The 27,747-nt window shown below is 36.8% G+C and overlaps 1 protein-coding gene across 1 annotated transcript in view; it reads left to right on the top strand.

Annotated features, from left to right (window-relative positions):
- Positions 1-27,747, top strand: part of ATRX (ATRX chromatin remodeler) — a gene marked incomplete at its 5' end in the record, with an annotated part of 197,408 nt that overhangs the window by 48,862 nt on the left and 120,799 nt on the right. Inside the window, 5 exons of the mRNA XM_082646836.1 lie at positions 10,294-10,427; positions 10,882-11,058; positions 16,344-16,437; positions 22,958-23,060; positions 24,702-24,920. Coding sequence (XP_082502962.1) covers positions 10,294-10,427; positions 10,882-11,058; positions 16,344-16,437; positions 22,958-23,060; positions 24,702-24,920 — 727 coding nt within the window. The remainder of the gene's footprint in view (positions 1-10,293; positions 10,428-10,881; positions 11,059-16,343; positions 16,438-22,957; positions 23,061-24,701; positions 24,921-27,747) is intronic.

The raw sequence follows: 27,747 nt of genomic DNA, 5'->3' as shown, positions 1-27,747 counted from the left end.
GTGGGGTGTTAAAGTCCACTACTCTGAATGTGTTACTGTCGATTTCCCCTTTTATGACTTTTAGTATTTGCTTTATGTATTGAGGTGCTCCTATGTTGGGTGCATAAATATTTACAATTGTTATATCTTCTTCTTGGATCAATCCCTTGATCATTATGTAGTGTCCTTCTTTGTCTCTTCTAATAGTCCTTATTTTAAAGTCTATTTTGTCTGATATGAGAATTGCTACTCCAGCTTTCTTTTGGTTTCCATTTGCATGGAATATGTTTTTCCATCCCCTTGCTTTCAGTCTGTATGTGTCTGTAGGTCTGAAGTGGGTCTCTTTTAGACAGCATATATATGGGTCTTATTTTTGTATCCATTCAGCCAACCTCTGTCTTTTTGGTGGGAGCATTTAGTCCATTTACATTTAAGGTAATTATCAATATGCATGTTCCTATTCCCATTTTCTTAATTGTTTTGGGTTCGTTATTGTAGGTCTTTTCCTTCTCTTGTGTTTCTTGCCTAGAGAAGTTCCCTTAGCATTTGTTGTTAAGCTGGTTTGGTGGTGCTGAACTCTCTCAGCTTTTGCTTGTCTGTAAAGGTTTTAATTTGTCGATCAAATCTGAATGAGATCCTTGCTGGCTTGAGTAATCTTGGTTGCAGGTTTTTCTCCTTCATCACTTTAAATATGTCCTGCCAGTCCCTTCTGGCTTGCAGAGTTTCTGCTGAGAGATCAGCTGTTAACCTTATGGGGATTCCCTTGTGTGTTATTTGTTGTTTTTCCCTTGCTGCTTTTAATATGTTTTCTTTGTATTTAATTTTTGACAATTTGATTAATATGTGTCTTGGCGTATTTCTCCTTGGATTTATCCTGCATGGGACTCTCTGTGCTCCCTGGACTTGATTAACTATTTCCTTTCCCATATTTGGGAAGTGTTCAACTACAGTCTCTTCAAATATTCTCTCAGTCCCTTTCTTTTTCTCTTCTTCTTCTGGAACCCCTATAATTCGAATGTTGGTGCGTTTAATGTTGTCCCAGAGGTTTCTGAGACTGTCCTCAGTTCTTTTCATTCTTTTTTCTTTATTCTGCTCTGCAGTAGTTATTTCCACTATTTTATCTTCCAGGTCACTTATCCGTTCTTCTGCCTCAGTTATTCTGCTATTGATCCCATCTAGAGTATTTTTAATTTCATTTATTGTGGTGTTCATTGTTTTTTGTTTCACCTTTAGTTCTTCTAGGTCCTTGTGAAATGTTTCTTCCGTTTTGTCCATTCTGTTTCCAAGATTTTGGATCATCTTTACTATCATTATTCTGAATTCTTTTTCAGGTAGACTGCCTATTTCCTCTTCATTTGTTAGGTCTGGTTGGTTTTTATCTTGCTCCTTCAACTGCAGTGTGTTTTTATGTCTTCTCATTTTGCTTATCTTACTGTGTTTGGACGTCTCCTTTTTGCACGCTGCAAGTTGGTAGTTCCCCTTATTTTTGGTTTCTGTCCCCAGTGGCTAAGTTTGGTTCAGTGGGTAGTGTATGCTTCCTGGTGGAGGGGACTAGTGCCTGTGTTCTGGTGGATGAGGCTGGATCTTGTCTCTCTGGTGGGAAGGTTCACGTCCGGTGGTGTGTTTTGGGGTGTCTGAGGACTTATTATGATTTTAGGCAGCCTGTCTGCTAATGGGTGGGGTTGTGTTCTTGTTTTGCTAGTTGTTTGGCATAGGGTGTCCAGCACTGTCGCTTGCTGGTCGTTGAGTGAAGCTGGGTGCTGGCTTTGAGATGGAGATCTCTGGGAGATTTTCGCCATTCGATATTATGTGGAGCTGGTAGGTCTCTTGTGGACCAGTGTCCTGAAGTTGGCTGTCTCACCTCAGAGGCACAGCACTGACTCCTGGCTGTGGCACCAAGAGCCTTTCATCCACACAGCTCAGAATAAAAGGGAGAAAAAGTAAAGAGTAAGAATTAGTAGAACTAGGAAGAAAGAAAGGAAGGAAGGAAGGAAGGTAGGAAGGAAGGAAGAAAGAAAGAAAAGAAGGAGAGAAGGAAAGGAGGGAGGGAGCGGGACAGTGGAGGAAGGAAGGAAGGAGGGAAGGAAGGAAAAAAGAAAGAAGATAAAGTAAAATATAATAAACTAAAATATAGTAAAGTTATTAAATTAAAAATAATTATTAAGAAATAAATTTAAAAAAAACAAAAACGGACGGATAGAACTTTAGGACAAATGGTGGAAGCAAAGCTATAGAGATAAAATCTCATACAGAAGCATAGACATACACATTTACCAAAAGAGGAAAAGGGGAAAAAATCATAAATCTTGCTCTCGAAGTCCACCTCCTCAATTTGGGATGATTCACTGTCTAAAGGAGGGAAGGAAGGATAGAAAGAAAAAAGAAAACGAAAGAGAGAAGATAAAGTAAAATAAAATAAAGTTATTAAAATTAATTATTAAGAAGAAAAATTAAAAACAAAAACGGATGGATAGAACCCTACGACAAATGGTGGAAGCAAAGCTATACATAACAAAATCTCACACAGAAGCATACACATACACACTCACTAAAAGAGGAAAAGGGGAAAAAATCATAAATCTTGCTCTCAAAGTCCACCTCCTCAATTTGGGATGATTCGTTGTCTGACATTCATATATTCCACAGATGCAGGGTACATCAAGTTGATTGTGGAGCTTTAATCCACTGCTTCTGAGGCTGCTGGGAGAGATTTCCCTTTCTCTTCTTTGTTCTCACAGCTCACAGGGGCTTAGCTTTGGATTTGGCCCTGCCTCTGCGTGTAGGTCACTGGAAGTCGTCTGTTGTTCGCTCAGACAGGACGGGGTTAAAGGAGCCGCTGATTCGGGGATTCTGGCTCACTCGGGCTGGGGGGAGGGAAGGGCATGGAGTGCGGGACGGGCCTGCGGCGGCAGAGGCTGGCGTGACCTTGCACCAGCCTGAGGCTCGCCTTGCGTTCTCGCGGGTAAATTGTCCTTGGATCCCGGGAACCTGGCAGTGACGGGCTGCACAGGCTCTCCGGAAGAGGGGTGTGGATAGTGACCTGTGCTTGCACCCAGGCTTCTTGGTGGCGGCCGCAGCAGCCTTAGCGTCTCATGCCCGTGTCCGGGGTCCGCGGTTTTAGCCGCGGCTCGCGCCCGTCTCTGGAGCTCCTTTAAGCAGTGTTCTTAATCCCTTCTCCTCACGCACCAGGAAACACAGAGAGAAGAAAAAGTCTCTTGCCTCTTCGGCAGGTCCAGACTTTTCCCAGGACTCCCTCCCGGCCAGCCGTGGTGCACTAACCCCTTCAGGCTATGTTCAAGCCGCCAACCCCAGTCCTCTCCCTGCGCTCCGACCGAAGCCCGAGCCTCAGCTCGCGGCCCCGCCCGCCCCGTCGTGTGAGCAGAGAAGCCTGTCGGGCTGGTGAGTGCCGGTCCACACCAATCCTCTGTGCAGGAATCTCTCCGCTTTGCCCCCCGTAACCCTGTTGCTGTGCCTCCCCCTTGGCTCCGAAGCTTCCCCCTCCGCCACCCACAGTCTCCGCCCACGAAGGGGCTTCCTAGTGTGTGGAAACCTTCCCTCCTTCACAGCTCCTTCCCACTGGTGCAGGTCCCTTCCCTATCTTTTTGTCTCTGTTTATTCTTTTTTCTTTTTCCCTACCCAGGTACGTGGGGGCTTTGTTGCCTTTTGGGAGGTCTGAGGTCTTCTGCCAGCGTTCAGTAGGTGTTCTGTAGGAGTTGTTCCACGTGTAGATGTATTTCTGGTGTATCTGTGGGGAGGAAGATGATCTCCGTGTCTTAGTCTTCCGCCACCTTCCCGGAAGTCATAGGTATTTTTTTGATGCAGGCTCTGTGCTGTTAATCCAGCATATTTTTGGAAGTGATTAATGATTCCTGGATATTGTTTATGCTAATAAAGATATTTGATGATTGTTTACCTGATTTCAGCAAAGATTAATGGCATGAGTATATCTCACGTTCCTTTGATATGTGACTTTGGTTTCTATTTTAAACACTTTTCCAAATGTTCATCTTCTATACATGACTTTATCTGTTCTCTATACAAATTTGCTGAATCTGGAATAATTTTTTTCTGTGAATTTTCTTTCATGATGGTCCTATTTGGTTAGCAAAATTGCTTTAGTTCTCCTTTATTGGGTTTGAAAAACAAAGGTAGCTTTTTAAATGAGTATTTTACTTGTTTCATGTTTGAGTAAGGGTTTTAAATGTCTGGCAATTTTAAGGTAATTCTTGTTCAATTTATTTTGTCTTTATAGTGCAGGTAAGTATTGTAACTCAAGTATAATACAGGTGTCTAGACACTGGATAGGATCTATTTTTAGATATCTAAACTGGTTACAGTTGCCACCAGCTCTCTCTTTTATGCTAGAATTCCCAGCAATGAAAGAAATATGGTCATTAGTGGTGATCTCTCTGCTTAAGATGTAAATATTATGTTCAGCCTTCTGTTCCTATTCTCTATTCTTTAGTGATACTGTAATGGGACTTTTAGATGAGAAAAAGCACCCCCGCCCAAAAGGAGAGTTTGGATTTTTCTAGTGTTAGCAAAAAAGGTTCATTTTTCTGACTGTATTGTCTTTGTCTTTTAGTTTGATTTTTTTTTTTTTTTTTTTTTTTTTTTTTTTGCGGTACGCGGGCCTCTCACTGTTGTGGCCTCTTCCGTTGCGGAGCACAGGCTCTGGACGCGCAGGCTCAGTGGCCATGGCTCACCGGCCCAGCCGCTCCACAGCATGTGGGATCTGCCCGGACCGGGGCACGAACCCGTGTCCCCTGCATCGGCAGGCGTACTCTCAACCACTGCGCCACCAGGGAAACCCTTTTACTTTGAATTTTAAAAATAAAATTGAGACACATAAGTCTTTGTTTTTACTTTTCAGTTATAAAAATATTGAACTATTTAGTATGATCTTTAGTATGATAAAATTTTCTAAATTTATATCAATGTTAATAAATTTTTTCTTGTTAAAATTTCCTCTAAAACTGACTTAGATTTTTACATAAAATCAGGGAATACACATTTTGTAATTTGAGCCCATGTATAAATTGTTAATAAACTGTGGGTTCTTGATTTCATACAGCTTTTATTTTTGTACTCCTAAGACTTTTTTTAAAAGTTATTTGATATTAATTTTACGAAAACAGTGATGTTTTTCATTAACTGCAAACATTGTAGAACATGTGACTTAAAAAATAGTTTCATACTGTTGTTCAGCTTTTTGGTTATTTAGTGACGTCATCATTGTTTCATGAATAGCACTGTCTTTAGGTGCAGATCATTATGCCTTGGTTATAGTTTTTCATAGAACGGTTTATATCAAGGTACTAATTTGGGGAAATCCCTGGCGGTCCAGTGGTTAGGACTTCATGCTTCCACTGCAGGAGGCCCAGGTTTGATCCCGCAAGCTGAGTGGCGCCGTCAAAAAAAAAAAAAAAGATAATAATTTTGAACCAAGGAGTTAAAAAATCACTAATACAGATTTTGAAGATGAGGAATTCCATTGTAATTCTGTGATTGATTTTTTTTTTTTTTTTTTTTTTTTTGCTGTGCTGTGCGGCATGTGGGATCTTAGTTCCCTGACCAGGGATTGAACCCGTGCCCCCTGCATTGGGAGTGCAGAGTCATAACCACTGGACCACCAGGGAAGTCCCCGAAATGTTTTAATTCTCAACCTGAAGTATGTAGCATTTGTTAAAACAAAGCCTCCCTCCCTACTAGAAGAACGTGTGTTCCTCACAAAAAATATTCAACGATTTTTGGACTGTAGTCATTTGAATTGTTTTACATATCAACCTTTTATATATGGTATGATGTTTTAGTACTACATTTACTTACACAGTTTTTTTTTATCTCGAAACTTATAATCTTATTCAGAATTCTCTGTTTTAACTATTGTGATATTGTGCACAGAATGTAAAAAGAAATTTAAAATTTTGTCACCTGTGTGTATGGGTGCACAGTATTTTGGCCTTCTAAAAATGTATTTTTCATTTAGCAATTTTCTTCAAGCCTGTTTTCAGAACCTCTTAAAAGATAAAGCAGTAGATTGTAGGATATATTTAAGATGACCTGTCAGTACATTTTAGAGATGGTGCATACTGGCCGAAAGATGTTTAGAACTCTTTCAAAAAAAATTTTTTTAATCAAAACTTGAATTCTTTCATTTCTAAATCAGTGAAATACAGATAACTTTAAGAATGTGACCTTAGTCTATTGCCCCAAGCACTCATTAGCACAGTAGTAGTGAATTAGTAGAGAATATAGCACTGGCATAGTAAAATTAGTAGCAGATTGGGGTTCAGGATCTTAGGTACTACTCCTGGCTTTGACACTAACTAGCTTTGTTTCTTTGGCCAAGTCATTTCCCCTCTTTAAGCCTGTTTCCTCATCTGTAAAATGACAGAGTTGGACTCTAAGGTCCCTTCTTCTAGCTCTAACATTTTGTGTTGCTTTTGTAATGGCTGTTTCTCTACAATTCCCTGGTGCAAGAGATCTTTCTCTTGATCACTCCTTTCTTAGAAACTCAGTGTTTTGAATTCTTGATTTACCTACCAGCAAGAGGCAGTTTACTTTCTTTTCCTGTTTGAGTGCTTAAACAAGAGGCATTACTGATTTCCTTTCTAGATAGGATCAGAATTACTAAAGGCTTTCTTGGCTCGCTCGCTCACTCGCGCGCGCTCTCTCTCTCTCTCTCTCTCTCTCTCTCTCTCTCTCTCTGATTGCTTGTTTGTCTTTGCATTGTTGGGCTCATTCCTTATTTTAGTTTTGCTTTATTTTAGTAGACAAAGGTGGAAGGTGTAATAAGGCATTATCGTATCTTGGTATTCATTATGTGATTTAGAAGACTTAGCTTGTTCGAGTTTTGCAATTCTTTTATTTATTCTTTCATGCACCAGTTCCGATCATTGTTTGTTTGTGGGTTTTTACCCTCCCTCCCATATTGTTTTGCTTTCTTCCCCTCTCCCTTCCCTCCCTTTCAGGAAAATGGAGGACTGGCTCCATTACTTCCAGCTCTGCCCAGGTTTTCTGCCACAAGAGTGGCACAGCCTGTGCCTCTAATGCTTCTGATAGAGTCGTGACTGCTTTGGATGCTACACCTGCCCCAAGATGTAATGTTGAGCTTTGAGATTCCAGGGGCAGTACCTTGTTGCTTGGATGATTTTCTCAGAAACAGAATCAACTAGGGATCATGACTATACATCCATCACATGCATACCAGCACGGGTCCAGCCGAGGCCTCCAAAATGATGCTTTGCCAGCCTCAGCTGGTTCTCAAGTGATGATGTCCTTGAAGTCTCTGTGGCCTGTGACTCAAGAGTTAAGGTAGTGGAGTTTCCCTTAAAGCATCTCACAGCAGGCTCTGTAGATGGGACACATCTCACCTCAACATGTTTGCTGAATACTCAGGTTGAAGGTCAGCCTCAGCCCTTACTTAGGTCCTTCAAATTAAGTTCTAACTTTGAGGTGTCGGCTATGCGATAGGCTAGGTGTGTGATACAGTAGATCTTTGACATATTGGACATGAGCCATCAGCCATAATTTATGCAAAATAATTTAACTTTATTATTCTTTTTAGGGCTTAATGTATATGGCTGTACATTAGGCTTTCCTTTGCTCAAAAGGTGTTAGAGGGGAAATTTAAAACATCTTAGTGAGGTAAAGCTTAGGGAGTCTCTATCACTCTGTATAACTGTCAGTTTGGAGAAAAATGGGCATTCTCTGAAGTTTGTAAATTTTTTTTGCTTCTAAAGTATCTGTGATTGTTCTATATATTATGGTCTTATTGAAGGTTGTTGCTAAATCAATTAATTCTTCATTATGTGGATCTCATTTTATTTTCCATGACTTACGTGATTATTTTAAGTTGGTATAGAATCTTATTGTTTTATATATTTCATAGTTCTTCATGACAGTCTAGAACTTTAGTATTTGTAGGTTTACATATTTTGACTTTCCATTTAGTAGACATATTAGGAGTCTAGAGTTTGAAAGAAGAATATTATGTGGTTTGTTAAAGTTAACAACCAAGTCTTTACAGATTATACAGAATTTAAGACATTTTTTGAACTTGTAAATACAAACTGAAATCAGGTGATTGAACTAAACTTTAGAGTAACTAAATTAATAATTGTATTTTTGTTGGCTATTATTGTACCACCCAAATGGGTATATAAGATCTTGTAACTGCAAGTAAACTATGTTTTCCTATTTGTAACCTATTATCCAGTGCTTCACATTATATGCACACTCGAGCACGCACACACATTTATTCATTCCAAAACAGTGTTTTTACTCAAACTGGCTTGAGAAAGTTCTTCCTTGTTCATGGGAAATGATAATGTGGTGTGTATTAAATATGATTTTAGAGTTTTTCCAGAAAGATGCTTTTAATAAATTTAAAGAACCACTGTTTATTTTGAAACTGTTTCTAATTCGTGGAGGGTGTGTTTGTTTATTTTATAAAATGATAAAAATAAATGATATTTGGGTTTAAATTTTTTTCTTGACGAAATGAAAAGTTGGCAACCCTATATTAGTCCCCATTTTGAAAATGTTTACCGTGTGCAACCGAAGTCAGCAAACCACTGATGTAGAAGTTTAAGAGCAACGAAGACTTAATTGCTCAACTCGAGTAGGGTTTTTTTTTTAATTTTTAAAATTTTTGATGTGGACCATTATTAAAGTCTTTTATTGAATTTGTTACATTATTGCTTCTGTTTTATGTTTTGGTTTTTTTGGCCGTGAGGCATGTGGGATCTTAGCTCCCTGACCAGGGATTGAACCCGCACCCCCTGCATTGGAAGGCGAAGTCCCAACCACTGGAACACCAGGGAAGTCCCCAACTCCAGTAGGATTTAAATTGGAGTGATCTAATTTTAGCAAATCAAGTTGGAAACCCTCAGAAAAGCTAACTCATCTGTGGTTTCCTCTTGCAATTGGTAACTCTCCACGTTGTGTAAATATTCCTTATCTATCTGGTTAGGGGGGAAGTACCAAAGGGCATATAACAAGCATTTATGGAAGTGATTAGCTATTTTGTTTGCTTCAGTCTGTTTAGGTGCCTTTGCTATATATCTTTGAGTATAAATAGCAATGAACAATGTATCAAATAAAGTTAAGGCATTAACATGCATTGGCATCTCCTACCATTGAATGTATTCTTGATTTAAATGTGAGTGCTTGTTAAGAAATAAAAAGAGGAGTTTCAAATCCAAAAATAACAAAAGTTTCATAATTCCAGTTGCAAGTTTTTGACTGAGCTAGAGTTATTCTTGATTGCAGAGTAGATGTTTATCCACATAGAAGTTAGTCCATGGAAAACCAAGAATCATGTCAACTTTTGAGCCTTTCTGTAAGGTATTCCTTTGTTAACTGTGATTTATGAATTTATATCAAAAGCTGCAAAACACTTCATCTTGCACAAAAACTGCTTTTATCGTACACTTTCAGATATCTTCCTTTAGTGCAAATATGGAGATTTTTTAGGAATATATTTTATTTTAACATAAGATGGTGTTAAAGAATTATTTTCTCATGCTTTTAGCAGTTGATTTTTTCATTAGCAAATTGGTCTTTGAGGAGCATCTTGAAAAATTTTGATATGTTTGAGGCTAATGCACTATCTACTTCTTTGGAAAGTGGAAACTCATTTATGGTAGTTTTTGTTCTTTTAACTATGTATGTGGTTAATAGCACTCTTGCCCCTTCTCTGCCCTAGTTTGAATATTATTAGGGATTTTTGATTGCTTCACTACTTATGTGTTGTATTCTTTCATTTGGTTAGAAGAATTTATGAAGCAAATTGAAATTTAAGGGCCAAAATATTATCCACTAGTTTGAGGTACTGTTTCACAATAAAGTGGTTTATTACACACTGATTTTATAAGAAAATGTTTTGCTGTTGAATAAATCCTCTCATGTGGAGTTCAGTGTTGGAATGCCATTTGTCTGAATGAATTGATTTACCTTTGTGGGCCTGTCTTGATATTGTAGTTGTTGGATGGTGGCAGCAGAGCAAGTGTCGGATTGGAAAGTTATCCAGCATGAAGTTGGAATTGGTCAAAATAGTTAGTAGAAATGTCCCTGAGATTTTTCACTATATTGCAGAATTGTATAGAACTGGGAGAAAATCAGTGCTAAGAGCATTTTCAAAACTTTTGGTTGGTAGTTTAGGTTAAAATATGGTTTTGATAGCCTTTTCTTTATAATAAAATATCTATTGACACATTTATTTCTATTTTGATACACATAATTCTTTTTGTTTTTAATTTGTTACACTTCACCACCAAATATATAGTTTTTATTGTCTTTTTACTCAAGAATTGCCAAGAAGATGCTTTTAGAAGAAATTAAAGCCAATCTTTCCTCTGATGAGGATGGATCTTCAGATGATGAATCAGAAGAAGGGAAAAAAAGAAGTGGAAAACACAATGAAGAAAACCCTGGAGATGAGGGTGAGCTCCCCAAAGAGAAGTATAGGATGTCATAATTATTTGACCAATTCAGGCGTTGAAGACTGTCTGACCATGAAATCTCTTAACACATGCATTTGAAGTTTATTAAAATGTTGAAAACTTTACTACCTTTACTCCGTTTGAATATCTGGTAATAATTGTGCAAGTTTTGTCAGTTACTGCCAATAAACAGATGATTTTAAAGGAAAATATTTTTTACCTTTTAAAAAAATCTATAAATGTATACTGGTGATATTTAATCAATATTTAATAATAGTAATAGATCAAGTTTGATGTATGAGATAGCCTGTTATCACCAATGCAACCCAGATAAGTACACAGCTCTGATCAGTTCCATAAATCATGATAATTGTCAACAAACAAAATATGTAGTTTTACAACATTTTAAAGGAAAAAAGGCTGAAGGTTTTACTGATTTGTTTTCTCCATTTAGAAGCAAAAAATCAAGTCAATTCTGAATCAGATTCAGATTCTGAAGAATCTAAGAAGCCGAGATACAGACATAGGCTTTTGAGGCACAAGCTGACTGTGAGTGATGGAGAATCTGGAGAAGAAAAAAAGACGAAGCCTAAAGAGCACAAAGAAGCCAAAGGCAGAAATAGAAGGAAGGGTAAGACATTTTAATTCTGATAGCAAGGAACATACTGGTTTTATAAACTAAGTATAGTTGTGAAATTTAAGTATATTGGCTCCAACAGTTGACCACCTATATTAGGTGAGTATCAGCACACTGACAACAACTATTCTGAGAGTGAAATAAAGAATTTAGAGTGGGAAGATAACCCAGAAACTTGAGAGATGACACAAAGACTATTTTTGACCTTTAGTAGTCATATACATTTAGATTAAAAAGACAAAGAAATATGACAATAAATAAAATATGCATTAAAGTTATGTAGAAAATTTAAGACTGCTTGTAAGTGCAGGAAGAAATAATGAGGAAAGATAGAACATACAATTAATTTGGATAGATTTATGCAAGTTTATATGTAAAACTTTAGCCAGATTAAATTTTTATTACATTAAAAGTCTGAGACCTTCTGCACTGAGTTACTTACCTGTTTCCAGCATCATGGTAAACACCGAGGATACAAAATGAATAAGGAAATCATTGTCTTATGTGATGGTTTTCAACCTGACTACACATGCAGTTAACTTGGATTTAAAAATATACCTATGGCAGGGCTGCACCCCAAGCCAATTACAGCATAATTGGTGGTGGTGGGACCTATGTATCCATATGTTTTAAGAGCATCTCTGATATGATTTGGCAGTCATTGGTTTAATAAGAATTATTGACATTAATATTATACGAAATTATAGTACCATGAGGGTTGTCTTGTATAACAGAGGTATTATAAAGTGTGGCACTGAGAGGATTTCTTTAGCTTCTTGGGGGCTAGGGGTTATCACCAGAGAAGACTTCACAAAGATGAAGAATTTCACCCAGCAGATCAAGTTCTAAATGGGGAGCAGGTAGATGTGTTGTGAAGATGTATAATATAAGCAGGGAAAAAATTATAAAAGCCTCTGCAAATTGTTTAGCACATGGTGGAGGGGATGCAATTGATGTGGTATAGTTGGAGTATAGGAGGGAGTAGGGAAAGGAACAGCAGGAAATTAGGCTGGGCCAATAAGACAGAGACCAGATACTAGAGACCTTTGTAAGCCTGTGTTTCTCAAACTGAAGTACTTGGCAGTGGACTCATGGGTATATCAGGCTATAGAGTAAACATGGTACATCTCTTTGGTGTGTTCATTTTACTTGAGAGTTGGTGGAGAGCATTCTTATATTAAGTAATCACATATATTGAGGAATTAAATGTGAACTTTTCCTGAGAATTTCGGCTAACAAGAAGTTTAAAGAAAGTTTTTTCTTCTTTGGGGCAGATTCTGAAGACTTTACTAGCCAATTCCTGTCGGGCAGATTAACTCTTCTTTGCCACTAGGAATAAGAAAGCATTTTTGGAAGTGTCTGAGAAGTATAGTAGGCTCTATAGGATGGAGAGCCATTGAAAGGTTTAAATTTTTTTTAATTTTAAAAATTATTTTTATATCATAGCTATATTGAGACATAATTCACAAACCATACAGTTTACCAGTTTAGTGTATAATTTGTTTTTAGTGTAGTCACAGAGGAGTGCCACCACTTTTTAAAAAACTTTTTATTTAAGGTATATATACAGAAAAGTGTGCATTTCATAAGTGGATAGCTTGATGAACATGTATGGCACCTCAAGACACAGGACATTCGTTACCAGCACTCAAGAATCACAACTTCAGCACAACCACTCATTTTTTCCATTGAAAGATTTCAACCAAGGTTGTAATACGTTCAGATTAGTTGCCTGTTATTCTGTGAGACTGAAGGCTTTGAATCCATTTGAAGGATATTGCCATAGTTGATATCAAGTGTGGTTGTTCTGGTATAAGTGTAATAGTGAGATTACCCAGTGGAGCTGTAATGTTGTGCAAATAGAGGGCTAAGGAAAGAATCTTGGAATCCTGAACATTTAAAGGGCTAAAGAGCAGCAGCTATCCATTAAAGAAGAGGAGGAAGGTACCCCCCCCACCCACACATATACTTAATATTTCATGGATATTTTCATGTAGACAAATAAATAATAGTACCTCATTTTGTGAATGCTTTTCTCATAAATTTCTTTGCAGCCTGAGTACAAGCCAGTCTTTCAGATTCTATAAAGGAACTGAGTGATTTAGCATTCTATAAAGGAACTGAGTGATTTAGCATAACAACATGATTTCCTGTGCATCTTCAACAAAAGGAGAAATACTGATTTTGCCTCTGAGGCTTAGCTCAGGAATATAGAGTCCTTTAGTGGGCCAAATACATTTGAAATGCTTTATTGAAACCCAAGTTTTCTGTGACCTGTGTTTCCATTGTCTTCTTCTGTGGGTAACTTATTACCCAGCTGTTTTGTTTTTTTTTTTTGGTTCGTTTGTGTAGAAGGGAGTAAACTAAAATCCCATCATATTAATTTTTCTAATGTAGGTTATGATCATAGTGATTGATACTACATTTGGAGTTGCATGATTTTCCAAGTTTTGCAAACTCTGGTGTCCCTGTATTGTCTGGAAACTTAACGTTGGGTAATGGGGAGAAATCAAAAGCTAATAGCTGAATTATAATATTAAATCAAGTGTAGTATGTGGATTTCAATTTTCACCTAAATTTTTAAAAAGTTATAAAAGTTATTTTGGTGATAATTTCAAAAGTGTAGTTATTGATTGCCTTTATAGTATATGATATTAAAATTGATGTTATTTTTCTCATGCATTATAGTGGTATTTAGTTATGTAGGACAGTGTCCTTATGCTTAAGGGTTAACTGTCATGATATCAGCACTTAATTTCAAATAGTTCAGTGCAAAAAAGGGTGTGTATATGTTTAGGGAGAGATAAAGCAAATGTGCTAAACTTAACAGTAAGTGAATTTAGGAGAAAGGATACATTCAAAAATTCTTTAAAACTTTTGGTAGGTTTGAAAATTTTTAAAATAAAATGTTTGATGAAAAATGAATACTAGACTTAAAATTGTATTTAATTACAGGAGAAGTTTGTGTGTCCATGTGGACACCTGTGTTCTCCCAAATTCCCAGTTGCTTAGCAGTTCTTTTTTACTATTGTTTTTTTTTATTGTGGTAAAATATACATAACATAAAATTTTAACCATTTTTAAGTTTTTGAATTAATTCAGTAGCATTAATATATTCACATTGTTGTGCAACCATTAACACTATCTGTCTCCAGAATTCTTTCATCATCCCAAGCTGAAACTCACTAAACACTAATTCCTCATTCCCCTCTTCTCCCATAGCAAGTCTTTATATTATTTATGCCTGCCTATGTTTTTTTTAGATAGAATAGACTTTTGATTCTGAGGTCAGCTCATGATATTCTAAAAATATTTTATTTTGACATAATTTTAGATTTATAGAAATGTCAGAAAAATAGTGTGGAGTTCCTATATACCCTTCACCCAGCTTCCCTAATTTAATACCTTACACTTATTACAGCACAACAATCAAAACCAGGAAATTAACATTGATGCAATACTATTAGTTCAACCAGGGTTTGACAGACTACACCTGTAGGCTAAATCTGACCTTCTGCCTTTTTTTATAAGTAAAGGTTTATTGGGGCACTGTTACACTTATTCAGTTACTGCTTTCATGTGTTTACAGTGGCAAAGTTGTGTAGAGATGAGTGGTTACAACAGAGACCATATAGCCTACAAAGTTGAAAATACTTACCGTCAGACCTCTGACCTCTGATGTAAACTATAGATTTTATTTGGTTATCATTATTTTTCCCACTGATGTTCTTTTACCACTTTGGAATCCATTCTAGGATCCCACATTGCATTCACTTGTCTCCTTAATCTACTCCAATCTGTGACAGTTCCTTTGTCTTTTCTTTCATGACCTTGACACTTTTGAAGTCTATTATCAATTATTTTCTAGACTGTCCATCTATATGTATTTGTCTAGTGTCTTCTCATGGTTAGATTTAGGTTATTAGGCATTTTGACAACAGTACTACAAAAGTGATATTGAATCTTTCTCAGTGTATCATACCAAAGGTGTATGATGACAATATGTCTTATTACTGGTAATGCTAACCTGATTTAAGTTGCTTAAGTTGGTGTCTGCTGGATTTTTCCACTGTAAAAAGAAAAACTATTTTTCTGTTCATATTTAATATCTTGTGGGGAGATACTTTGAGACAATGCAAATATCCTGTTTCTCATCCATACTTATGCCCACTAATTTTAGCATCCAACTGCCTGAGCAGTTTTTACTGTGATGTATGTGTAAGTGGTGATTTTCAGTTTCTTTCATTACTTCTAGGAAGAGTTGTTTCTCCGTTTATTTATTTATTGCATTGCTTATATTAATATGGACTTATAGATAGATACTTATTTTATTCTATGAGTTATAATCCAGTTGTTCATTTTGTTGCTCACATTGTTCCAGCTTTGCTTATTGGGAGCTTCTCAAGTTGGATCCTGTGTCCTTTGAATATATCCCCATCATTTTTTGAGCACTGCTTTACTTTCTAGCACCACAAGATAGTCCAGGCTCATCTTATATTTTCCCTGCCTGGCTTCCTCTGGCCAGAAAGATATGGGTATTCTCCTGGGGTTTCAGATGCCTGTGTCTTAGTGGCAGTTTTGGTACAGAAAAATAAAATTTTGGAGAGAAAAAATAAAATTGGGAATTCACCTTATATTCTTGTGATATGCAGGGCTCTGCTCCTTTTCCCAGTGCTGTGGCTAGAAATGCAGTCCTCCCAGAGTTTTGCTGTCAGCACCCTCTGCATAGTTTTGGAATTCAGCCGGCCTTCCTGTCAAAACCAGGAAAGAACGGAGGAAAAAATAAAACACATGACATTCACATCCCTCCACAATTTTATGGGGATCATTATTCAGGTTTTGATTTCAGTCCCTAGTCTGCTTGCTCTTGTTTCCTTTTCACAGTTCTTAGGTTGTTATTTTATGTATTCTGTCTATAGTTTTCAGTTGTCATAAATGGCAGAGGGTCTGTAATCGCCATTATTCCACCTTGGCCAGCCTACTTTGCTTGTTTTAAATAACCAGAATTCTTTTATTGACAGGCAATTTCTCATTTTGTCAATTCGTATACAATTAATACTTACATTTTAATGTAGAATCATAATTTTATAACCATAGTTGGATTTTACTTGATTTTTTTATAAATACCATTTGTGTCATTAACTGGTCTAATCTATATGACATAATATGTACTACAGATATTATTCTCATAATACTCTAAGTTTTAATGTGAAGTTACTGACAAATTGCATTTCTATTGGGAAGTATTTAATAACTTTTAATATATATTTTTATTCAAGTGAGCAGTGAAGATTCTGAAGATTCTGATTTTCAGGAATCAGGAGTTAGTGAAGAAGTTAGTGAATCTGAAGATGAACAACGGCCAAGAACACGGTAAATATATAGTATTTTCTAAAATTTTAGGAATTAATCTGAATAACCATGCTTCAAATTATTTGTAGAAAGTTTGCTGTTACTAATAAAGTAAAATATTTAACATTTTGATTTGAAACTAATTATTAAAATTATTAATTTAAAAATAGTATGTATAAACATGCTGTATATACTTGAATTGTATGTTCTAAATTAGGTGGACTTTCAGTGTGCAAAAACACGCTTAACTGTAATTTTTCGTTGTTGTGGTGAGAAGTTGTGGTAGGTAAGAGGCTCTATAGACAAACTACTGTACTCTAACTCCTGGCTTTACTACTTCCTGTTTGTATGAATACTCTGTGCTTCAGTTTCCTTATCTGTAAAATGGGGGATTACATTATTATTTACCTTATTGATTATTGTGGGCATTAAATGAGATGGTGCATGTAAAGGACTTATAATAGTGCCTATTTGGTAATTAGTAAGTGCTCCATGAATGCTAATTATTGCTGTTTGTAGTACTACTAGTATTATAGTAATTAAGATGTGTTTGTGCTCTCAATACACATAGCTACTGATCTAGATTACAAGTTATTTAAAATTTTGCTTCCTTCTTAGCATAGTATTTTAGATAATAATAACCGTTCTAAGAAATTTTTATTTCCTCCAGAATAATATGATACTTCTATCAACTTATCAATTTGTGTTTGTGTGAGTGTATATATGTATATCTACATAGCTGTTTGCACTTGTAAATTTTAACATATTTGAGGTTGTTTTAGATTAATACCAGGTTGTGCCTGGAGTATAGTAACATACTGTACTTCAGGGAAATATAAAATAACAATAGGATACAATGAGAATTTTAAAGCACTGAGATGGAATTCATATAGCACAAAATTCACTATTTTAAAGAGTAGAATACAGGGATTTTTAGAATATTCACAAAGTTGTGCATCTACTACCACTATCTAATTTCAGAACATTTCCATCATCCCAGAAAGAAATCCTGTACCCCTTAGCTGTCATTTCCCGTTCTTCCTGCTTCTCATCCCCTGGCAAAAACTAATCTATTTGTGTATGGATTTACTTATTCTGAACATTTCATATGAATAGATTCGTAAATATGTGTCTTTTTTATGAATGGATTTTCTCAGTTAGCATAATGTTTTCAATGTTTATCCAGGGCTGTAGCTTGTTTCAGTACTTTATTCCTTTTTTAAAAAGTATTTTATTGAAGTATAGTTGATTTACAATGTTGTGTTAATTTCTGCTATATAGCAAAGTGATTCAGTTATACATATTTATATTCTTTTTTGTATTATTTTCCATTATGGTTTATCACAGGATATTGAATATAGTTCCCTGTGGAACTTGAGTATAGTTCAAGTAGGACCTTGTTGTTTATCCATCCAATATATAATAGTTTGTGTCTGTTAATCACAAACTCCCAAGTCCTTCCCTCCTTCACCCCCTCACTCCCCCTTGGCAGCCACAAGTCTGTTCTCTACGTCTGTGAGTTTGTTTCTGTTTCATAGATATATTCATTTGTGTCCTATTCTAGATTCCACATATAAGGGATATCATATGGTATTTGTCTTTCTCTTTCTGACTTACTTCACTTAGTATGATAATCTCTAGGTCCATCCAAGTTGCTGCAAATGGCATTGTTTCACTTTTTTGACGACTGAGTGATATTCCATTGTGTGTATATGTGTGTGTGTGTGTGTGTGTGTGTGTGTATGTACACACACACACCCCACATCTTTATCCATTCATCTGTAGACGGACATTTTAGGTTGTTTCCATGTCTTGGCTATGGTAAATAGTGCTGCTAGGAACATAGGGGTACATGTATCTTTTTGAATTATAGTTTTATCTGGGTATATGCCCAGGAATGGAATTGCTAGATCATATGGTAACTCTAATTTTAGTTTTTTGAGGACACTCTATACTGTTTTCCATAGCGGCTGCACCAATTTACATTCCCACCACCAGTGTAAGAGGGTTCCCTTTTCTGCACACCCTCTCCAGCATTTATTATTTGTGGACTTTTTAATGATGGCCATTCTGAATGGTGTGAGGTGGTACCTCATTGTAGTTTTGATTTGCATTTCTCTAATAATTAGTGATGATGAGCATCTTTTCATGTGCTTTCTGGACATCTGTATGTATTCTTTGGAAAAATGTCTATTTAGATCTTCTGCCCATATTTTTGATTGGGATTTTTTGTTATTTTTATTGAGCTGCATGAGCTATTTGTATATTTTGGAGTTTAATTCCTTGTCAGTCGCATTGTTTGCAAATATTTTCTCTCATTCTGTGGGTTATCTTCTCCTTTTGTTTGTAGTTTCCTTCACTGTGCTAAAGCTTTTAGGTTTAATTAGATCCCATTTGTTTATTTTGGTTTTATTTTCATTATTCTAGGAGGTGGATCTGAAAAGATGTTGCTGCAAGTTATGTCGAAGAGTGTTCTGCCTATATTTTTCTCTAAGAGTTTTATAGTATCTGATCTTACATTTAGGTCTTTAATCCATTTGAGTTTATTTTTGTGTACGGTGTTATAGAATGTTGTAATTTCATTCTTTTACATGTAACTGTCCAGTTTTCCCAGCACCACTTATTGAAGAGATTGTCTTTTCTCCATTGTATATTTTTGCCTCCTTTGTTGTAGATTAATTGACCATAGGTGCATGGGTTTATTTCTGGGCTTTCTATACTGTTCAAATGATCAATATTTCTGTTTGTGTGTCAGTACCATACTGTTTCGATTACTCTAGCTTTGTAGTATAGTCTGAAGTCAGGGAGCCTGATTCCTCCAGCTTTGTTTTTCTTTCTCAGGATTGCTTTGGCTATTCAGGGTCTTTTGTGTCTCCATATAAGTTTAAAAAATTTTTTGTTCTAGTTCTGTGAAAAATGACATTGGTAATTTGATAGGGATTGACTTGAACCTGTAGATTGCCTTGGGTAGTACAATCATTTTGACAATATTCATTCTTCCAATCCAGGAACATGGTATATCTTTCCATCTGTTTTTGTCATTTTTGATTTCTTTTATCAGTGTCTCTTGTGATTTGATGACACTCTTTAGTGTTGTGTTTGGATTGCTTTTTCTTTTTTGTGTGTGTATCTATTGTAGATTTTTGGTTTGCAGTTACCATGAGGTTTTGATATAGCAGTCCATATATATACAAGATTGTTCTAAGTTGCTGGTCTCTTAGTTTCCAGAGCATTTCCAATATCCTGCATTTGTACTCTTCTCACAATTGCTGATTTTGACATCATATTTGTGTGTGGTTGACTTCCTACCTTCACTGTATGTTTGCCTTTACCAGTGAGCTCTTCCATTCATAATTTTCTTGTTTCTAGTTGTGGCCTTTTCTGCCTAGAGAAGTTCCTTTAGCATTTGCTATAAAGGTGGGTTTTGTTGTATTGAATTCTCTTAGCTTTTGCTTGTCTGTAAAGCTTTTGATTTCTCTGTTGAATGTGAATGAGAGCCTTGCTGGGTAAAGTATTCTTGGTTGTAGGTTTTACCCTTTCATTACTTTAAATATATCATGCCACTCCCTTCTGGCCTGCAGCGTTACTGCTGAAAAATCAGCTGATAACATTATGGGGATTCCGTTGTATGTTTTTTGTTGCTTTTCCCTTGTTGCCTTTAATATTTTCTCTTTGTCTTTAATTTTTGTCAATTTGATTAATATGTGTCTTGGCATGTTCCTCCTTGGGTTTATCCTGTGTTGGACTCTGCACTTCCTGGACTTGAGTGTTTCCTTTCCCACGTTAGGGGAATTTTCAGCTCTTATCTCTTCAAATATTTTCTCAGGCCCTTTCTCTTCTCCTTCTGGGCCCCCTATAATTTGAAAGTTGGTGCATTTAATGTTTTCCCTGAGGTCTCTGAGACTGTCCTCCTTTCTTTTCATTCTTTTTTCTTCATTTTGTTCTGTAGCAGTGATTTACAGGAATCTGTCTTCCAGCTTATTCATTCTTCTGCCTTATTTATTCTGCTATGTTTTAAAATATATATATATATATTTATTTATTTATTTATTTTTGGCTGTGTTGGGTCTTTGTTGCTGCACGCAGGCTTTCTCTAGTTGCAGTGAATGGGGGCTACTCTTTGTTGCGGTGCTTGGCCTTCTCATTCCAGTGGCTTCTCTCATTGTGGAGCATGGGCTCTAGGTGTGTGGGCTTCAGTAGTTGCAGCGTGTTGGCTTAGTAGCTGTGGCTCACGGGCTCTAGAGTGCAGGCTCTGTAGTTGTGGCGCATGGGCTTAGTTGCTCCGCGGCATGTGGGATCTTCCCAGACCAGGGCTTGAACCCATGTCCCCTGCATTGGCAGGTGGATTCTTAACCACTGTGCCACCAGGGAAGTCCTTATTCTGCTATTGATTACTTGTAGTGTATTTTTCATTTCAGTTATTGTGTTGTTCATCTCTGTTTGCTCGTTCTTTAAATCTCCTAGCTTTTTGTTAAACTTATTTCTTGTATCTTCTCAATCTGTGCCTCCATTCTTTTTCTGAGATCTTGGATCATCCTTACTATCATTAACTGAATTCTTTTTCAGGCAGATTGCCTATCTCCACTTCACTTAGTTGTTCTTCTGGGGTTTTATCTTGTTCCTTCGTCTGGAAAATGTTTCTCTGCCATCTCATTTTGTCTGTCTGTGTTAGTGTTCTCTGTTCCGCAGACTGCAGGATTGTAGTTTGTCTTGCTTCTGGTGTCTGCCCTTTGGTGGGTGAGGTTGATCCAGGGACTTGTGCAGGCTTCCTGTTGGAAGGGACTGGTGCCTGCCCACTGGTGGGTGGAGCTGGGTCTTGTCCCTCTGATGGGCAGGGCCATGTCAAGGGGGTGTGTTTAGAGTCGGCTGTGGGCTCAGGGGGACTTTAGGCAGCCTATCTGCTGATGGGTGGGGCTGTGTTCCCACTCTGTTGTTTGTTTGGCCTGAGGCATCCTAGCCCTGGAGCCTGCAGGCTGTTGGGTGGGGCCCGGTCTTGTTGCCAAAATGGTGACCTCTGGGAGAGCTCTTGCTGATGAATATTCCTTGGGGCCTCCGCCACCGGTGTCCTTGCCCCCCATAGTGAGCCATAACTGACCTCCACCTCCCCAGGCGACCCTCCAAGACCCACAGGTTCATCTGATCCAGTCTCCTATGGAGTCACTGCTTTGCCCTGTGGCCCAGTGCACATGAAACCTTGTGTGCGCCCTCCAAGAGTGAAGTCTCTGTTTCCCCCAGTCCTGTGGAGCTCCTGCTCTCATGCCCCGCTGGCCTTCAAAGCCAGATCCTCTGGGGTCTTCTCTTACTGATGTCAGATCCCCAGGCTGGTGAGCTTGATGTGGAGCTCAGAAGTCTCACTCCTGTCAGAGAACATCTGTGATATAATTATTTTCCTGTTTGCCGGTCACCCTCCCAGCCAGTATGGGATTTGATTGTGTGGTGAAAGCACCCCTCCTCCTGTCTCAATGGTAGCTTCTTTGGATGTAGAACATCTTTTTTGGTAGTTTCCAGTTTTTCTTTTTGATGGTTGTTCAGCAGTTAGCTGTGATTTTGATGTTTCTGTGAGAGGAGGTGAGCTCAAGTCCTTCTACTCTGCCATCTTGTCTCTTCCCTCATACCTAAATCCTAGAGTAAATTTCTAAAAGTGACATTGTTGGGTTAAAGTTTTGCAATTTTAGGACTTTTCATATATATTTTCACGCTATCTTATAGAAGTCAGTTTTTTCATCTCCCAGCAGAGTATGTAAATAGCCATTTCCTCATTCTTTCAACAATAAAACAATGAGCAGTCTATTAACTAGAACGTATATCTTAGGGGAACTACAATCCATTTTGAGTTAATTTTTCTGTATGGTGTAAGATAGGGGTCCAGATTCATCCTTTCGCATGTAGATACCCAGTTGTCTGAGCACCGTTTGTGAAAAGACTGTTTTCCGTATTGCATTGTCTTGACCTCCTTGTGGAAAATCAATTGACCATAAACATAAAGTTTTATTTCTGGACTCTCATTTCTCTTCCATTGATCTGCATGTTTATCCTTTATGCCAGGAACGTACTGTCTTGATTAATGTAACTTAGTATACCAATTCCTAAGCGCAAAAATACATTACTCATCACAAATTGTTGTTACTGTTTTTGTTTTAATTTGTGTGAGCTGGTATGAAGAAAATCATATCTAAGTTTTGTAATCTGTTTTTTTTTAATTTAAAGAGATGGTGAATATTTTTCATGTGTATATTGACCATTTATATTTCTAAAGGCCCTCCATCCATCTTATTACTCATATGCTAAACCTCCCCCTTGAATAAATTAAAATGTCGACTGGATTTCTGTTTGATTTTTTTTAACTTTATTTTTTTGATCACTGGATTTCAAATTAAGGGTTCTCCTTTTTGAACCTAGTGAAGGTTTTTTTGGCTCTTTGATTTTTCCTTTATCTTTTTTAGGAATGTACACACAGGTAAAGCAGTTCTAAAATAGTTCATAATTTACTTAAGGAAATTCATCATGAAGTATTTTATTTTGCATTTTAAATATTCTTTAGGTCTGCAAAGAAAGCAGAGTTGGAAGAAAATCAGCGAAGTTATAAACAGAAAAAGAAAAGGCGACGCATCAAGGTTCAAGAAGATTCATCCAGTGAAAACAAGGTAGTAAATAATGAGATTTACTGTGTGCGCTTGGAATTATAACTGGTACAGTAGACCATTGTAAATATGTTATTACATCTTCTGCATTCCATTCATTAATTAAATTCTACTCATTTATTTTTTTATTTATTTTCTTTTTTTAACATCTTTATTGGGGTATAATTGCTTTACAATGGTGTGTTAGTTTCTGCTTTATAACAAAGTGAATCAGTTATACATATACATATGTTCCCATATGTCTTCCCTCTTGCGTCTCCCTCCCTCCCACCCCCCCATCCCACCCCTCCAGGCTGTCACAAAGCACCGAGCCAATATCCCTGTGCCATGCGGCTGCTTCCCACTAGCTGTCTACCTTACTACGTTTGTTAGTGTGTATATATCCATAACTCTCTCTCGCTCTGTCTACTCATTTATTTACATTTTAAATTTTGTGGAAGAATTGACTTACTGAAAGTATAAATATGCAGAAGTATTAACTTTGATATATTATCAATATTTTTCTTTTCCTTAACTGAATCTAATGGAAGTTTTAAGCTGTTCTAATTCATTATTTCCATTCTTAGGGCTATAGACTTGATGTGAAGTATTCTGTCTGAAGACATAAAACATAATGACTCATGTGATTGAATTTCTTTTACCAGTGAAGTCAGTCAATTTAAGTTTCTTGTACAATATATAAGCAGAATTATTTAGAGTACAAGTTCTCTGTAATGTTTTGTCAATCCTGTTCTCTTTTGGGGGGAGTTCATTTTTTTAATGAACCTTTTAACCATTTCTAACGTGCAATTCAGTGACCTTAATTACATTCATAATTGGGAACTCTGTACCCCTTAAACGGTAACTCCGATTCCCACCTATCTGCAGCCCCTCATAACATCTAATTCTAATTTCTGTGTCTATGAATTTACCTGTTTTAGGTATTTCATACAAATGGAATCACACAGTATTTGTCCTTTTCTGTCAGGCTTCTTTCATTGACATAATGTTTTCACGGTTCATCCACGTTGTGGCATATGTCAGAATTTCCTTTCTTTTTAAGGCTGGATAATATTCCACTGTATGTATATATCACTTTGTGTTTATCCATTCATCTATTGATGGATGTTTGGGTTGTTTATACCTTTGGCTATTTTGAATAATGCTGCTGTGAATGTAGGCGAGTCCCTGCTTTTAATTCTTTTGGTTATAATCTGAGAAGTGGAATTGCTGGATCATATGGTAATTCTGTGTTCAACTTTTTGAGGAACTGTCACACTGTTTTCCCAATGCACCAGCCTTCCAGTTTTTCTACATCCTCACCAACACTTTTTATTTTCTGTTTTTTTTTTAATAGCCATGCTAATGGGTGTGAGTTAGTATCTCATTTGTGGTTTTGATTTAAATTTCCCTAATGACAAGTGATGTTGAATATCTTTTTATGTGCTTATTGGACATTTCTGTGTCTCCTTTGGAGAAAGATCTGTTCAGTCCTTTGTCCCCTTTTTAGGGTTGTTTTATTAATACTCTTCTGTATTACAAAGTGTAATTCTGAAGCTTTTCAGTACGTTTTCTTCCACCTTTTCTTGGTATGTTAATTGGAATTTCAAGTGGACAAATTAGAAAACTTTATAGTATTAACCTTTGATCATTTAAATTCCATAGAGTAATTCTGAAGAAGATGATAAAGAAGAAGATGAAGAAGAAGAAGAAGAAGAAGATGAAAATGATGATTCCAAGTCTCCTGGAAAAGGCAGAAAGAAAATTCGAAAGATTCTTAAAGATGATAAACTACGAACAGAAACACAAAATGCTCTTAAGGAAGAGGAAGAGAGGCGAAAGCGTATTGCTGAGCGGGAACGTGAGCGAGAGAAATTGAGAGAGGTAAACCAATTTTTATTTATGATTTTTTTAAATATATGACCTTCATAGATATACTTTAGTATTTCAAGAATAGGATGTTGTAATCAACCACAGATTTTTAGTTACAGTTACTTTTTCCTATTAGCAATATTTTATGCAACTTATAAATCTTCATTAGATTATATGAATTAGGTACAGAAAAGAGTTGAGATTCTTGATCACCAGAGTGATTGTGTTTTATTTGGAGTAGAAAACTGTTAAGAGGTTATTGCTTAAATCCATAAAGCATTTCAATTTTTTGAATAAACTTTTTCTTGTAAAAAATTTTAAGCACAGGTACAGGCAGAAGGAATAGTGTTATAAATCTCCATGTATCCATTACCCAGCTCCAATAATTACTAACACGTGGCCAGTTTTGTTTAACCTATTCTTTTGCCTTCAGATTATTTTGGAGACGTCTCAGAAATCATATAATTTTGTTTATATATAGTTCAGAATATATTGTTGAAAGATAAGGACTTTTTAAACATTACCATAGTGCCATTATTACACTTAAACTTTAACAGTAATTCCATAATATCATCAAATATCCAGTTAAAATTCAAAATAATTTCATTTTCCTCACAAACATGATAGTGGTTTTGAAAATAGTTGGTGTGAATCAGGATCCCAAGAAAGTCTCACTACATATTGTGTTGCATTTGGATACTTATGTTTATGTTTATCCTTAAGCTAATACCACACTGTCTTGATTACTGTAACCTTATAGTAAGTCTTGAAATCCGATACTGTAACTTCTACAACTTTGTTCTACTTTTTTATTTATTTTTTTAAAATTTTATTTATTTATTTATTTATGGCTGCGTTGGGTCTTCATTGCTGTGCGCGGGCTTTCTCTAGTTGCAGTGAGCGGGGGTTACTCTTCGTTGCAGTAAGTAGGCTTCTCGTTGTGGTGGCTTCTCTCATTGCAGAGCAGGGGCTCTAGGCGTGCGGGCTTCAGTAGTTGTGGCACATGGGCTCCGTAGTCGTGGCTCACGGGCTCTAGAGCACAGGCTCAGTAGTTGTGGAGCATGGGCTTAGTTGCTCCGCAGCGTGTGGGATCTTCCTGGACCAGGGCTCAAATTGTGTCCCCTGCGTTGGCAGGCGGATTCTTAACTACTGCTCCACCAGGGAAGCCCTGTTCTACTTTTTTAGAGTTGTTTTGGCTCTACTCAATTATTTGCATATGGTTTAGTATCCTCTTGTCAATTTTTAACAAGAATCTTCCTGGAACTTTTATTGGGATTGTGTTGGATATTTAGATTAGTGACATCTTAACAGTATTTTGTTTACTGTTACATAAATATAGTATATTTCTCCATTTATTTCGTGCTCCTTTTATTTCTCTTAGCAATGTTTTATGCTTTTCATTGTACAAACCTAGCACATATTTTGCTAAATTTATCCCTAAGTAATTTATATTTTCTGATGTCATGGTAAATGAAATTTTAAGTGATTTAAAGACCTTGTGTTCTGTGACCTTGCCAAATTCTCTTATGAGTTCTAGTAGCTTTTTTTGTAGATTCCTGAAGATTTTCTACATATTCAGTCATGTTGTCTATACACAGAAACCATTTTATTAATTTCTTTCAAATTTATTGTTCATTTCTGTTTTTAAATTATAAAAGGATAGTTAATTTTTTCAAATGCTTTTCTTTTTATAAATTTCTTTCTTTCTTTCTTTTTGGCTGCGTTGGGTCTTCGTTGCTGCGTACAGGCTTTCTCTAGTTGCAGTGAGTGGGGGCTACTCTTTGTTGTGGTGTGCGGGCTTCTCATTGCGGTGGCTTCTCTTGTTCTGGAGCACAGGGTCTAGGGCACGTGGGCTCAGTAGTTGTGGCTCGCGGGCCCTAGAGCGCAGGCTCAGTAATTGTGGCCCATGGGCTTAGTTGCTCTGCAGCATGTGGGATCTTCCCAGACCAGGGCTTAACCTGTGTCCCCTGCATTGACAGGCAGATTCATAACCACTGTGCCACCAAGGAAGCTGTCAAATGCTTTTAAATGTATCTGGTGATCTAGAAAATTAGTCTTGCATTGCTAGAATAAGCCTTGCTTGGTCATGGTATATTACTCTTTTTATATATTGTTGTATTTCTTTTGCTATATTGTTTCAACAGGAGTTTTACCTCACTGTTAAGGAGACATGTTGGTTTGTAAATTCCTTTTCTTGTAATATCTTTCTGTTTTTGCTATCACAGTAATACTGTTCTCATGTAAAATGAGTAGGGAAGTGCTCTATCTCCTCTTCTTTTTTTTTTTTTTTTTGCGGTACACGGGCCTCTCACTGTTGTGGCCTCTCCCATTGCGGAGCACAGGCTCCGGATGCGCAGGCTCAGTGGCCATGGCTCATGGGCCTACCTGCTCCACGGCATGTGGGATCTTCCTGGACCGGGGCACGAACCCGTGTCCCCTGCATTGGCAGGCGGACTCTCAACCACTGTGCCACCAGGGAAGCCCTCCTCTGTCTTCTTAAAAGAATGTTTGTAAGATAGATATTATTTCATTCTTAAATGTTTGATAGAATTCTCCAGTGAAGCTATTGGTCTGATGTTTTCTGAGTTTTTAGAAAATTTTAAACAGATTCAGTTACTTTAATAAATGTTGGGCTATTTAGACTTATCTGTTTCTCCTTAGGCCTGTTTTGATCAATTTTGTCTTTAAGGAATTTGTCCATTTCATTTATGTAGTCTAATTTATTGATGTAAATTTGTTCACACTATTCCGTTATTAAGTTTTTTGTTTTTTGTAGACACTGTCATGATATCTCATCTTTCATTTGTGTTATTGATAATTTGTCTTTTTTTTTCTTGAT

The sequence above is a fragment of the Grampus griseus genome (assembly GCF_964374135.1).
Source record: "Grampus griseus genome assembly, chromosome: X".
NCBI classification, from domain to species: Eukaryota; Metazoa; Chordata; class Mammalia; order Artiodactyla; family Delphinidae; genus Grampus; species Grampus griseus.
This window is presented reverse-complemented; position numbering and strand designations above follow the sequence as displayed.